The sequence below is a fragment of the Grus americana genome, chromosome 17 (genome assembly GCF_028858705.1).
Source record: "Grus americana isolate bGruAme1 chromosome 17, bGruAme1.mat, whole genome shotgun sequence".
Lineage (NCBI taxonomy): Eukaryota > Metazoa > Chordata > Aves > Gruiformes > Gruidae > Grus > Grus americana.
Window position 1 is genome coordinate 7,902,976 of NC_072868.1, and position 14,786 is coordinate 7,917,761.

At 39.1% G+C, this 14,786-nt stretch overlaps 1 protein-coding gene across 2 annotated transcripts in view; it reads right to left on the reverse strand.

Moving 5' to 3' along the window:
• The window catches only part of PREX1 (phosphatidylinositol-3,4,5-trisphosphate dependent Rac exchange factor 1), a 168,185-nt gene that overhangs the window by 48,647 nt on the left and 104,752 nt on the right, over positions 1 to 14,786 (reverse strand). For both annotated transcript variants that reach the window (XM_054845124.1, XM_054845125.1), the window contains exons 9-13: positions 14,502 to 14,651; positions 10,941 to 11,088; positions 6,609 to 6,709; positions 3,076 to 3,179; positions 2,304 to 2,353 (exon numbers count right to left, since the gene is read on the reverse strand). In XM_054845124.1, the coding sequence (XP_054701099.1) occupies positions 2,304 to 2,353; positions 3,076 to 3,179; positions 6,609 to 6,709; positions 10,941 to 11,088; positions 14,502 to 14,651 (553 nt within the window). The remainder of the gene's footprint in view (positions 1 to 2,303; positions 2,354 to 3,075; positions 3,180 to 6,608; positions 6,710 to 10,940; positions 11,089 to 14,501; positions 14,652 to 14,786) is intronic.

Here is a 14,786-nt window from a genome sequence, read left to right on the forward strand (position 1 = left end):
TTTCAATCTAGCCTGAACAAAAGTAGGGCATGAATCATAGAATGTTACCCAGAACCATGAGCTGCAGGTAAATAGTCAAATACAGATATGGGAACCATTGAAATTTTGGCAGAACCATGCTGCCTCACAGAAACTAGAGGAAAATCATGTTCTTCACAGGGCCTAGCCCATCTACACACTCAAGTATTGTCCATCCCATGTGTAAGTGGGAGCCAGTTCTCCCACCCTCACAACTTCCCCAAACTAGATCAGAGACAGATGTAGAACCCTCTCTACATCTAAGATTTTTCAAAATGTTTTACTTTTTATGTATCATCCCCCAAAGTAGAATGCTTTGTTTCCAGTGGGGTATATCATCTTGTCCTCAAAGTACATCAGTGTCAGAAATTACTTAAAGAAAATGATAAAGGCAAAGGCTACATGGGAACGCCCAAGTTTCCAGGGTAGACAACTAAGCAAAATTACGTTCCAAGGCTGTCAACAAAATAACTGAATTTTGAACTTTATGATTCCTCCAGATCCTCTTGGCACATGCACCTGCAAGCAGTTTTGCCAATTTTCTAGAAGGAAGGTTGGCATCAGAAAAGTAGGCCTCATCAACCTTGTTAGCATGATTGCAGGGATCAGCAGTCTGAAGATGCCAGATAAACCAGCGGTCCAAAGGCATAGCAGACAGTTATAGGCTTTGCACAACTACCTTGGCTAAAAGCTAGCTCCTTTAGGTTAACATTAGGCTTGTCGGAGGCAAAAAGACATGATAAGAAGACACGAAAGGATGACGGCCCAGGAGATTCAGTTTTCTAACAAAGAGATAAAAGGAAGATTGAATAGGAAAAATAATGGCAGGAAGAAGAGCCTGAACATACTGAGAATGTTAAGTCTATTCAGAAGGATCCTAAAACTTCTGAGACTCAGCTATTTTTCACTGGACATACACAGTTCAGATTCATGCTGTCACTGACACAGATTAATCCTGATATTAGAAGATTCTCCAGCTGGGATTCTATTATGAAAATAGCACATTGATAAACCACCACAGGACAGGCCTACAGTAGTTATTTTGTCCTTGTTGATTTCCTAAAGCATAAGACTACATCCCTTTCAGTTTGTGGGTACCCTGAGGTCAGTGAAATTTTTTCAGCTTCACTTGCCATTAATCCTACTCTGCATGTGAATCACCATCCTAAGGGGTAAAATTTCTGTGTGCAAATACACACACACATATACACAACCATTTTGCCTACCAAGGGCTGCATCATGCTTTCCTGCTCTCTCCATATCCTCTAGGCTAATTGAAATCTGTACTATTGTGGAACGGCTATTCTGGGGAAAAATCAGAGACCTAATTAGGCAAATTTATGACTGATGAACTGTAACTATCTTTGCTGCTCCTTTTAGCATAACAATGGCATCTCTCAGTGAAACATCTGTTGTACAACTCAGGGACAAGAGGTTAGTTTTGTTGAATCTGGGACTCCAGCCATGCCCACAGAGGTTTTTTTCTTCCTCATCAGGTTTTTGTATGTAAAAAAGACGTTCTCCCAAGTGACAAAGCCTAATTTTCAATCATAAACTCCTAAACAGAACACCTACATGGCTCAGGGTGCTTTTCATTATAGGCCAGAAATGTTCATCTGATGTCACAGTAAGGCAACAACATCTGAAAATAATCTCCTGGGATCTGGGAAGAGTTAACTAGTGCTTGCAGATTATCTCAATTCCTTAGTATTTCTTTATACAGAGCTAAGTTCTGAAGATTCCACCCAAAATTTTCAGGGATTTTTCAAATGACAGCTTCAGGTTTTATTCCACTTCAGATTGGTTTTGTTTGTTTAGGGCGCTTTGAATGAAAGAATCCTAGCATCACATTGGAATCTGTTTACATCACTTTAGCATCTGTTTACATTTTCTATAATCCAAATAATACAGCAGCTACAACCACACTGCACAATCTGCTCTGAATCAGTAGTCACTTATTAATCACACCCACTTTAACTCACAGAAAATGCTAGAGGAAACAAATAAACTTGTGTCATGCTAACAGCTCTCACAAACTGACAGAGGAAGCAAACGTCAAGAAGACTATAACACTAGCCTTTCACTCCCCCAGAACCCAGTTCCAACATCCTCCAGCAGAAGTACAACTACAGGTCTAAACTGTGGAGATAGAAGGGTAGTAAAAGAGCCAAGAAAATGCAGAAAATTACTGCTTATAATAAGAAAGAAGAAAGATCTCAATAGTAACGTCATCCTTTTAACAAAGCCAGATAATATATACAAGGGGATCATGAAGGTGAACTTACTTTACCACTGGAGTATATAGGCAGTGTAGTCGGCAGTAGAGCCTCACACCCTGAAGAAGGAAAGATGCATGGTATTATCAGTTTTTTCCTTTTCAAAGAAACACTGACTAGCTAAGGCTAGCAAAACCTGGACACTGATGTCTCTACTCAGCTGGAATTATCTATTGATTAACTGTTTTTCAAAACAGTTCCCTTATCATCTCTGTCAAACATTCTTCTTTCCCTGCCTCCAGAAGCAAAAAAAAAAAAAATCTGTTCTTTTATCTCTAATCACCTCCATTCCAACATTTTCTCCATTAATCCTTCCTCACAATTAACCCCTGAACTGATATCCAGAAGAAGAAATCCAATTTATTAAAAAGTATATGGGCAGATATGGGATCAACAGAAGTCATTTGACATACAATTATGAGGAACAGCAGTTTAAATATTGATCTCTTCTATCTCTCTGAACCATAACGCCCAGATTTTCAGTAGACATGCTGTATTATGGCCTACAGTTTTCTTTTAAGACCTTTTGTTACTATATTAGGATTGTAATCAGCAGTCTTCAGTGCACTCACAACTGTATTTTTATTTATTGCTAAGCTCTGCTTCCTCTCCTTAGAGCAAATGACTCCTGTAGCATGAGGATGTATAGCTTAATACAACAAAGATAAACAACATTAGGGATCTCCTATACAACAGGTCAACGACATTCAGAGGTAGAGCAAACTCTTTTGATGGTTCTTACGCAAATCACAAGGTTCCAACTAAGAATGATAATACAAACCTTGGACATGATGTCTTCCAATTCACTTCTTGGCTTGTATGTTCCATCATCATAGCGAAATCTGTACATCACCTGCTCATTCTTAAACTGGTGCTTATCTGAAACTAAAACATCAGTATGATAATTAAAACTAGTCTTTTCTCCCCTGCCATGTTCTTCATAGGCCAGTTGGTACATCTGCACCTAAGGATTTGCTGGTACCTATCACTTTCTGAACTGAAAAAGGACTCAGCTCTTCAAATTTCCCCTTATTGTGTACATATATGCTTATGTGCACTTCTGAATAGCTCCACCAACAAAAGCAGTTTTCTAAAATACTGCAGCTCAAATAAAATTGAAATTTCTTCCTTTTACATCAGATTCAATTTATGTAAGGCTTTGAAAACAGTCCTAGTGAAGGTAATTAGGACTGTCTGACTTTTTCAATAAGTCTTGAACAAAGTGCCTGCAAGTTCCCGCAGCAGTTACCACAGCACTAAAGTAATTTTTGCAGTTGCCCAAAGTTCTACAACTCCAAAAGCAAAAAGCATATTGGTGGGAGGAACTACAGCTGTTAGAGGTATTCTTCTACCATGGTTCTTGTATTTACTCGTGAGTTCCTTCTAAAAATTAAATAGTATTTTTCAGAGACTGCTTTTTCACCCAGAATAGCCATTCCACAGTAGTGCAGTTAAAATCTTACTGGGTAATGCAATATACTGATAGGCTTTAAAGACATGGACACAAAAGATGTTTCAGTGTGATAAGAAACCATTTCAAAAGAAGCACTGGCCAAAATCAGAAAAGAGTCAAAAACCATACCCAGTTTCAAACAGATTTAAGTAATAAGTAATAAAGTATCTTCCAGATTTTACAATATGTGGTACAGAAATGCCATTGTTCACATCTTAATGGAGACCAGTTACAACTATGGAGAGAAGGAGGAAAAAATCCAGAGAAGAGCAACCAAAGCAGACAACAGATAAGGTGGGGTAGCTTAGTCACTGTAATCTTTCCTGCCTTTGCCAATGTAACAAAACCACAGCCAGATCTTTGTGCCAGAGCGCCCTTTTATATTTTGGATGCAGTAGTTCACACTGTAGGCATAGCATTTGATGAACTGAGAGAAAATACGGATTTACACTATTTAAGATGCATCTTAGCCTGAGTTTGATTAACCTGAGAAAACTGATTGCACTGGATGAATAAAAACAATAAAACTGGGTTAGGCAGACTGAGAAGTACCAGGACTCAGTTTGAGATTTAGTCTGCCCCTTGCAGAGTGGACATGATAATTGTTGAGAAGACAAAGAACAGGAATTCTTAAAACCTTCCTGCATTACAGACATCCTTGTCTATGAATATTTAATTAAGATTCCTGGTTTTGGTGATATTTTTCCTTAATTTCACAGGGTAAAAGAAAATTTGCAGGATCTGGTGTATATCCATTTGTATACAGTGGAATCTCTAAGCTGTGTAAGCTACTGACTTCTTTGAGTGTCTTCATGCTCTGGATTTCATATTTCTAAATCCAATTGAGAATCGAGTCTGTGGAAAGCATCTTTTGTGTCTGGCACACAGCAGATCAGGTTCTGATCACTTCTGCTTTCTGTGACAGGTACCAGAACTTCCACATCAGCAGTCCCAGATAAAATAGCCAGAATTAAAGGAGATACAGAGGAAACTGAGTGATAAAACACACAGAGCTCAGCATTTAGCAATCTTCTATGGCCCTGCTTCTCAGGCAGGCTGAGAGATCAGCAGTTTTCACCTCACAGTAATGTTATGCCAAGTGAAAACAAAAGATAAAAGATATTGCCTAATGTAGAATAGGGGTAAGGGCTTCATTATGGTGCTTAAGCTTTAAGTTCTTGCTACATTAGGAGGCACATAACGGGATACTTTCATGTCTAATGATTTATCAAATTCTCAAGGGATATTCCCTTAAGTAAATGCAGAGTTGCAAATACCTTCCAATGTCTAACAATAACTGCCATTGGAGACACTAATATCAGGAACTCCAACTAAAGGTAACATTAAAACCAACCAGATGCATCCTAATCAGGGCATTTGAATAAAAGGAGCAGTAGATATAACAGCACATCTTTCTTTGAGCTGTAAATTTGTGTTTAGAGTAAAAGTACACTGCTGAAAGTGTTGAAGTATGAAGTTATGGCAAGGTAAACAGTCATCATGAAATAACAAGTCTCAGGAGAGTTTTTTGCACCAGCAGTGCAAGTGTACGCATTCAGAACGTAGGCAAGGAAGGGTGTAAGTGCAAAAGAGTGTTCTTCATCCACAGGGGGATCCCTACACATTGGAGCCAGAGCGTTTCAGTTCTCCAAAGCCACAGTTAGGCCCAAGTAGTCAAAAGCATTCAGTGCTTTTGAGCTTATGCTCAAAGCCCTTCAAAGTCTGAACGTGCCTGAAAGTATGTCTTGGTACCTGGTGGTGGAAGTGTATGTGCATGAAAGATTATGGTACTGCTCATATTAAATTTCTCTGTGTGTTAATTAAAAGGAGATAACAGACATCATTTCTTAACAGTGTTATTGTCACCTGAAAGACAAGTTTGTGGAGCTGAGTTACCAAGAGATTAAAGCAAGACTAGCCTAATTAAATGGCTCCACTGTTTACATTGGTTTCCAAGAGACTGTATGGAAATGTAGACCACTGGTGACTTAAGACCTATATACCTTATTCTTTTGATGTGCATTTTGCAGCTAGACTCACCTCAAAGTTGAAATCGGGGCATTTGCTGTTTAAGTAGAATAGGACCATGTTGCTCTGTCTGCATAACGTAATATGAAAATAATAGGAAACAGCAGAACAAATCTGGATTTAAAGGATGTAATCTGCAGCAAGACCTCATTTTAGTAGAAATGCAGACAGCACAGAAAATTTTCAAACAAGCATCTTGTGCTACTTTAGTCATGCAGCACATTGGTATGCACTGTCCTATTCTTCTTAAATATCCCTCCTCACAACACTTCAAGGTCATCTGCTGGGTGTGATGAAGAAATATGTTGCATCACTATTTTAAAGAGAGACATTCTTGCCAAATGACCTGGAAAAAACAAATCTGACCACAAAACCTCCATCATCTCTTTTCTTTATGACAAGCAGACTCATTAGAAAGAATGACGCATCATCTGAAGCTCCTCACTCTGTTCATACCTGTGCTCCATACTGAAAGAGCACTGCTTGACAATCTTCTGTATTGCTGATGTCTCATAAGGAAAGCTATATTTATTGATCACTACAGGTTTTTAAACACACAAAGTATATATGCCTGATACAGCCTGCAACAAACGTGTTGCAGAGGAATCACACAACTGCAGGCATAAACACTTTCAGGATACCCAACAAGTCCTGTTTTCATGACATAAATTTGTCACTCATTAATCCCAAAAGTCATCAAATCCACAAAATGTTTAATGGGAATGGTACAGGAAAGTATTTGAACATGACGTGAACAGCTGCAGTCAGTTTTCCACCCTTACTTCCAGGGCATTACTGAAATCTGACCTCTCCTTATGGCATGGAGCACTCACCATGATGAATGATCCCATTTTCCAGTAGTGCCTGTCCCAGGTTGACCCCTTCCTCTGGTTTGCTTATCTCTCCAATCTCTGTGAGCCATGATACAAACTCACTGCAAAGGGAAGCAGAACGGAAACAGTTAGCTTTTTTGCTCTGAATATAAGCAGACATGCCTCTGCAAGTCATCAGACAACCACAGGAGACCCTCTCCTTGAAGCAAGTGTGAAAACTGTGGCTCGATTTCCTACATTTCTGGAGGAAGTGCTCTGCAGAAGATCCAGATCTCCCGTCCGTGACTTTTCCCACCATTCCCCTTAGCTCATCATAATCAGCATGCACACAAAAGGAAAGAACACCTCGCTGGATCTATAAAGATGCTGCAAATCCCTATTTTATTGAGGAATCCAGACATCCAAGGGGGAAAAGGAAAGCAAGATGAAATGATGAGCTTAAAAACAACAAGTTGGACAGTAGAGAAAGCAGCTACTTCTACCCAAGCTATCCCTCCAAGCAGTGTTTGTAGTCTGACTTAGTTACATATGCTCACCTTTCTTCACTGGGTCTGATTTCTGGCCTGCCCTCCCCAGTGGTGTAATTGCGTTGGCTTTAATGGAATCACAGTAGGACTTAGGACAGAAGATTCAACCTACTGAGTTCAAGCACAGAGCAGTAAGAGAGCACAAGTCTCACTGACAGGTTAATTTAAGGTCATTTACTGGAGCTGGTGCCTGGCAGATACATAAATGATGCTTCTAATTTATGGACAAAAGGTGCTAAGTCTGCCTGCTCATGCAGCACGAAACAAAACCTCTCTCTGGCGAGGGGCAGAGCTGCACATATGGGCAGAATAAAAGCCAAAAATGGATAGATACGTAGGATGTTACTCAATTAGAAACGCTAAGTACAGAAAAATCGACATTGCAAGCCTGATGAATACAGCACTGCCAAAGCCCTAGGGGGCTCAGTTGTTTGCCAGGTTAATTAGCGATTATACTAGGAATGTGTTAAATTCATAGACAACAAAAGGAATATATGAACGTAGAGTCACATACAGGAAATCTGAGTTCAATAAACCACTTGGGTGCTTGCCAATGTGCAGAGGGTTGCTGCTTATCAAAACCAGTATCCATGCCTCCAATTGTGGGCTCTAAATGAACTATTTTTAGTCTCTTCACAGTTATCAGAGCTTACTCATCTAATCTGTAGGTAGCATTTGCATTTTGCCTTTAGAATAACAACAACAACTTCAATACTGAAAACTTCGGTTTGCTGAGGGGCTACTCTGTAACTGTCACAGTGTAGAAAAAGCAGCAGAATCTATTCAACTATGCCAGGGGAATCCCATGGAAACCAGCAGAGTTTTGTAAAACTCCTAAAGCCAGAGTACTGTAGGAATGAGTCAGACTGTCTTCTAAGGAAAGCTCATTTCCAATTTCCCAGTGATTCTGAACTATTTCTACAAGTACTGAAAAGCTGAAACAGAACATAAACATAAACATAAACTGCAGAGGAAGGAGAAGTAAGAACGATCCTCCACACCCATTCCTGAGAACACAAGACTCTGTGGGGTGCCCCCTCACAGACACGCTGCCCAATGACTGTAATCATGTTGAGTACCCAGGGTAGACGCCCAGTTGCTATACATTTTTCTGTTGAGTGCAATGGGTCTATGGCAGTTTACAGCACTTAACCAGTGGCTCAGAACTGAAGCAGAACACTGCTACCCTGCTAGCTTTCCTGCTCCTTTTATTTGGAACTGTGTCCCTGGAGTTTATTTGGATTCTAAATGTAAGGTAGTCTTAAAGTTTGAAATTGATAGCTGAAAAAGGAAAGTAACCAAACACTACTCTCACAGCCTTGAAGCTTCAGAACTATGGGATGGTTTTCTTCAGAGCTACTTTAAGACTTCTGTGGCATTTGATTTATAAGCAAAATCAGTAATCATTTGCCCTGAAGGCTTTACAAGCACTGAAAAGTGCGTGATCCAGAAATATTCCAAGAGGTTTTTTAGGCACATGCTGGACTCTTGCAAAAAACCAATCAACTCAAAAAGTGGATCGCAAAGCCTGATTTGTTTCCTCCTCGTGTCCTAAACAGTTCTCCAGTGTAACTGAGAGTATCCTCACTTCCAGTGCTGCAATACTCAGTTCTCATCTGGCATGCAAATCAGGACACCATCTCCCAACTACACCTCTGAAATTAAGGGACTAGAACAGCTGGGTTTCTACTCAAGAAATACACAGGAAAATCCAACCCATCCAGGTTTGTGCAATCTAGAATCACAGGATCACAGAATCTTTAAGGTTGGAAAAGACCTCTAACATCATCAAGTCCAACCGTCAAATCTGATCAGATATGTTTGGAATCTCCTGACGTTAACAGATCCTCTCTATTACAAGCTCAATACAGTTCAAGGTTTTGCAATCAGTTCAGTGCAGCGCTGAAAAGAAGCATGACAAGCATATCATTTACATATATTGGTACCAACACACATCTTTCCCATTGTATCACTATTCATGTGCCTAAATGCCAGTACACCTGAGGAGTGGTTAGGAAAATGGATTTGCACTCAAGCACGTCAATTGCTGAAGTTAAGTTCAATAAACAGTCTTATAAATAAATGCATGTGTTATTTCTGAATATATTAGGATTAGTTCATGTTTTTTTTCTGCAACTACATTTTATCTCTTGAATTATTAGATACTATCTGATATCCAAAGGCCAAGAGCAAAATTATTTTTTATGGCCTTAGTGTTACTCTCAGCTGCATGTAGCAGAAAACCACTAAGTACCTCTCAGCATAGTCATTAGTGACTCCCTTAGGCAAGAATATCTGAAAAAATGAACAGGTCACAGCCAATACACATTGTTCAGAAGAAGCCCCAGGAATGATACGAAAAGTCTGTGAGTCATGACTGGATTGTACTGATTGAGTCACACTCGACTGAGTTGCCCAGGATGGTACCAACAAGTGACTGTTGAAATGATACCAGCAGAGTTATTTTCTATGGGGAAGGCTAGAACATTAGCAGAAATAATGCTTTTGTCTGAGATCAGGATACCTGTAGGTATCTCAGTTACCCATTGGCAAAGCTAGGTCAGGTCCTCACTACTGGAGTGTCAGGTGGCTGGCAAGCAAACTGAGGGCAATGAGCAGGACAAATTGTGAGGCATGTAAGAAAACAGACATTTTAAAAGAAAAAGGAGTGGCAGGAAATCCCAGGTAAGGCTTGAGACTAAGCAAAATACCAGGGAATCCACAACAGACTCATATATATCAGCACTGGAAGAACGTAAGTTTCTGATCTGGTACTTCTTGTTGCATGGAAAATAGGAAATGCTCTATCATGCCTCCAAAATCAGAGCTTCAAGGTTTCAATTTGAATCCAGCTGATTCAACTGGGAGGGGTGGGGGGAGAAATAAAAAGCAACCAAATCTCAAAAAAATCAATATTTTTTTTTTTATAGCTGAAACATCACCAGCCTATGCTACCAGATTGTCTTCTGTCAGGCAGAAAGACAATGCATCATTTCCACACCCTGTACATGAGGAATTCTGCCTGCAAACTGCCACTACAGAGACCAGGGGAGGGAAGGGAAACGAATAGATAATCTGCCTCTCAGAACTCTACTTCCTCCACACAGCTGATCATTTCAATAATAAACAGCCGAGGAGGAAAAGTCTTCTCAGGTCAGCTAATGTGTCTCCCTGTGTGCCATGCAAGACATTTCCCCTACTGCTACCATATCTAATCTCTGATCTGATTCATCCACAGGGTGTCCCTTCTACTGTCTCATACACGTCATTCATAAGAATGACTTCATAATATCTCGCCTGAGTGAATGAGGTGTTTTCCAGCCAATAAAGCTCTATACTTCTAACAAATGCCAGGTCTCTCGATGCACAAAATTTCATTTGTGTCTGTTACACTGACAAACAAGAAACTTCTAAATTCAGTCCTGAGAGCCGGACAGTTCTGCTGGATTTAAACATCACCTGGTAAGCATTTGCTTGTATACAACAGAGGATATAGGTTAGGCCACCAACAGCCCTGAGCTTGGGGGAGTTGAGGTATTTTTTCTTAATCCTTTTGCCGATTTGAAACAGCTGTTGTGAGTTACTGTACAATAGAACGAGCTGTCACTATACAGCCTGCGTATGGCGTGAAATAGAAATCAATGATTAATTTTAATAAATCACTACTGTAATGGGGGTTATGGCCTTTTCAATTAAGCTGCATCAAAGCACATCTGATCTGACCTCACAATGCCATACCCAGAAAACTCAGAGTCTGTTCTTTTAATTAGTATGAAAGGGCCTTTTCAATTCAAATGCTACTTACTTGCCAAGAAAGCACTTGGGAACAGTACTTAATTTTCTCCTCCTGTCTTTGATAAGGTTCACTTTCTTGCTCATCATCATTTGGTACAGCTTCTCTCCTTTCTGTGCAATCATGACGTATGCATCCCTCTCCATTCCAAGTTTCAAACCTGGAATACAAAGCAGAAATTCCTTCAGATCCTTAATATCAGATAAAGTGTTTGCTCAAAGTCAAAAGCTGAGGCCAAGCAGACAAAGCGGTAGAAAGACAAAAATTAACTGACTTGTTTTCCAAGTAAGGGAGAAATTGGGTTATTTATTTATCTGCGTACATAACTGTCATTGGTGAGTTTAGCACCAAAGAGATGCTTGCAGCTTTTCTTCTCCATTTTAAAAAGTAGCTTTAAACTTATGGTTACATCACATCACACAAAGTAGAATGGTTTACAGAACATGGAGAAGTTCCAAACAAAGGAAGATAAAACATATACCTTCTGAAACTGATTTCCTGTTGCAATTTCACTTTTGACCCTGAAATAACTGCCAGTGTAAGACTTGTTCAAGGCAGCTAAACGCTTGACAGAGCACATGACTTTTTGAGTGTTCTCTTACTTGTAGCCAAAAATACAAAACTGCTGAAATCAAATTCCCATCCTTAAATAAATCGGAACTAGCCAGGAACATTATTTTCTCATCCTTTCTTAATTAGCCTATTTACTAATACTCCTAGAAATAGAGTTTGACAATCATATTATCCAGTCAATGAAAGAAATACTGAATGATTTAAGGAATGATAGATAATTGGATACAGAGAAAATTTCAGGTTCACTTTGTATGAATTTCCACTCATTTTCATGTTAACTTGAAAATTGCTACAGTCAGGAGGATGATCTCTGAAAACAATAGGTGTCTATGTTACAACTATTGTCATAACTGGCATTTTCTGGCACTCTTCCTTTTAGATTTGCAAACTGCTTTTGGAGGACAGCACATGAGAAAAGCTGTTTTGCTGCTGTAGATGTTTTGTCTCTTCTAGCCTGAACAATTTTTTTTGGTTTTTGGCTACGTTATTCTAGAACTTGCAAATCTAGACAACTCTGGAGTCCCAGAGGCACAGATTTTAGACATCTCTAAGATGAGCTTGAAAACAGGCAGCCTGAATTGGTCCTGTACTTATGTGCCTAATTTTTACAGAGATTGACCTTAGGCAGAATTTAAGTGATCAGTGTAAGGCTAGAAAATGAAAACTGCACATTCTTTGGGAAGAGCAGCTCACACTAACTGGACATAAATCTGTTGCTTTATGGTAAGACACTGAAATGAATTAATGGTTTCCTGTGTCATCCGAGCTGCTTTACAGCTTTTTGAAAACACTTAATGCATTTGTTTTAAAGGCTTGAAAAACACGTTCCAGAAATTAGACTTGCACAACATTTTCTCTTTCAAATACGGTATTTCTTTCACGTGTCCAATATCTGGCTAAAGGTTTTGGCTCCGCAAATCCCCTGGCTTATTGCCGTTATTCTTCCATCCTCTTCTTCCCCCAATACTGTGATCCAATTCGACCAGTCAGAATGCTGACACATGTAGCCGAGGCTAATTTGCAACATGAACTTGTGATAGAAAACAGCCTGTGTAATAGTATACATGTTTCCTGCTGGTCTTACATCACTAAATTCCCCAGGCTGTTATGTAAATGGCAGACTGGAATGTACATTCTACCCAACTCACCCTACAGAATTGGGAATCTCACCAAGCTTTCTAATCCAAACACTGATATATCTCTGACTTTGCAAGTACTCTGATCCAAAAGAGATTTTCCAATAAGGCCTGGAACGTCTGCGAGAATAGCTATGCTTATCCTGAATGCCTGTCATCAGCTGCCACATCATAAAAGTATATGACAAAAAGCATCAGAAAAAACCCCACTCTTACTAGCCAATGCTGCATGGAAACCTTTGAGAAACTTTATATTAAGGACTAGTTCTTTTCTCTTCCTAGTATTTACTTGAGTCACCTCCCCATATTCTCAAGCTCCCTGTTTATATGTGGTCTGTTTTTCTAGTCCTGTCTTTCTACTTCGTACTGAACCTTCTCTCTCCTCACACATTTTACCTGATGCAGAGGAAATTCCGCAGAGCACTAGTGACCTCACAAAGTGAAAACTCATTGCAGAATGGAGACTCACTGGGTCTTTTAGATATATGATTTAGCATTCTGAGGGTAAAAGTAAGAGCCAAGAAATGTATTTTATTAAAAAAAATATATCATGTGGAAGATCAGGATCCTTACAGGAGAGTGGGATGCAGAACTGACCAATGAGCACAGATCACCAGCTCAGAATTAAATGCTTCCTTTTAATAAATAAAACCAAAGAAACAAACAGATTCTCTCTGTTACCTTCAGGTAGTTCTTTTGAATTTACACCATGCCCAATCTACATTTTGAAGGTAGCGTCCTTGCTATTATCAAAAGGTGTATTGGGGTTCATATATGATAAAATATGTTAAAAATGTTTTATATTCTATGGTAACAAATAACACTGCAATGTGCATTGTGTCTAGCAGATTAGAGGCAAAGCATTGTAACATAAAAATAAAGGTTTGGATTTCAAAGGACATTAAAGGATTTAGATTCTCTGCTTTCACCAAACTTCAGTGACAGATCTGTAACTTTCTTAAAATACTTTAAAAATCTATATCATTATTGCTTAGCAAGTACAAGTTCTGAAAACACACTCCTAAAAAAGGGTTTCAGACTGACCTCTTTCAATATTAGCATAGATGAGCAATTATGTCTTTACTGGAGCTATGTGTGCAAAGAGGGGAACCACTTCTAAAAGTCAGGCACGGAAGGTTTTTTAAAAACGTCATTTCCTCTGGCAATGAGCTATTATTATTCTGATTGAGCAAACAGGGAAGCAGGTTCACTTGTGAAAGATAGTTCTGACTTTTAAAGGAACTCAGAACTTTTATCATCCACCCCGATTCCCGGCTTTGTGAGCTTGCTTCTGTTGTACAACACTGTTTCAAGATAAGTTTAATTTTTGTTTCATTCCACAGGAAAAGATAAAAGTGACAAGCATCTGCATACACTTGTCACTGTTCTTGGTCTAAGTGTAACGTTTCTAGAGCTTTTCCTCCATGAACTGTTCTGTTTATTTCAAGATCATGAAGGCCAAGTTTGTGAGACCGAGTTTGTGCCATTGCCTGGCACAAAAAGGCTGCATGCTGGATTTTCTTCTTTCCTTTTACTGATAATACAAATACAATTTTGTCTTATTTACAAATAAAAGACAAAAAATGAAATTGATTAAATGCATTTTTTTCACAGCTATTCAATGCATCAAATAAACTGACTCTGGCAAATAAAAATATTTGATAAATATACTGTCACAAGTCCATAAATACCCCAAGGTACACATTCAGAAATATTCGTTTTCAATCACTTGATTTTCTTTGTCGGATAAAGGATAGAAAAACGGCAACCTTTTGTTTTTATCTCAGATACTTATACATGCATATACATTCCTCCTTTGTACACAAGTTCATTTGGTGCATTAGAAAATACATTATCCACTTACTCTCCCTCTGCTCCCTTTCCTTGATTATAGCATCCAGCCACTTCTGTTTGTCCTCTGCAGTCTTGGCCATACAGACAAACCATTTGTTCTTGGCTGTGTTGTGTATCTTCCAGCCATTTGTCACAGTGTAGCCATTGCTGTGGTAATCTGCTGTAAAAACCCAAAGCACAATGCACACAGTGAACAGAAGGCCTGCTACTTGAATCAAATCAGAATGGGACACCTTAATTAAAATTTTGTTCTTTGATTTCTGGAGGTGTTCCTCATGCATCAGTCTTACTGACT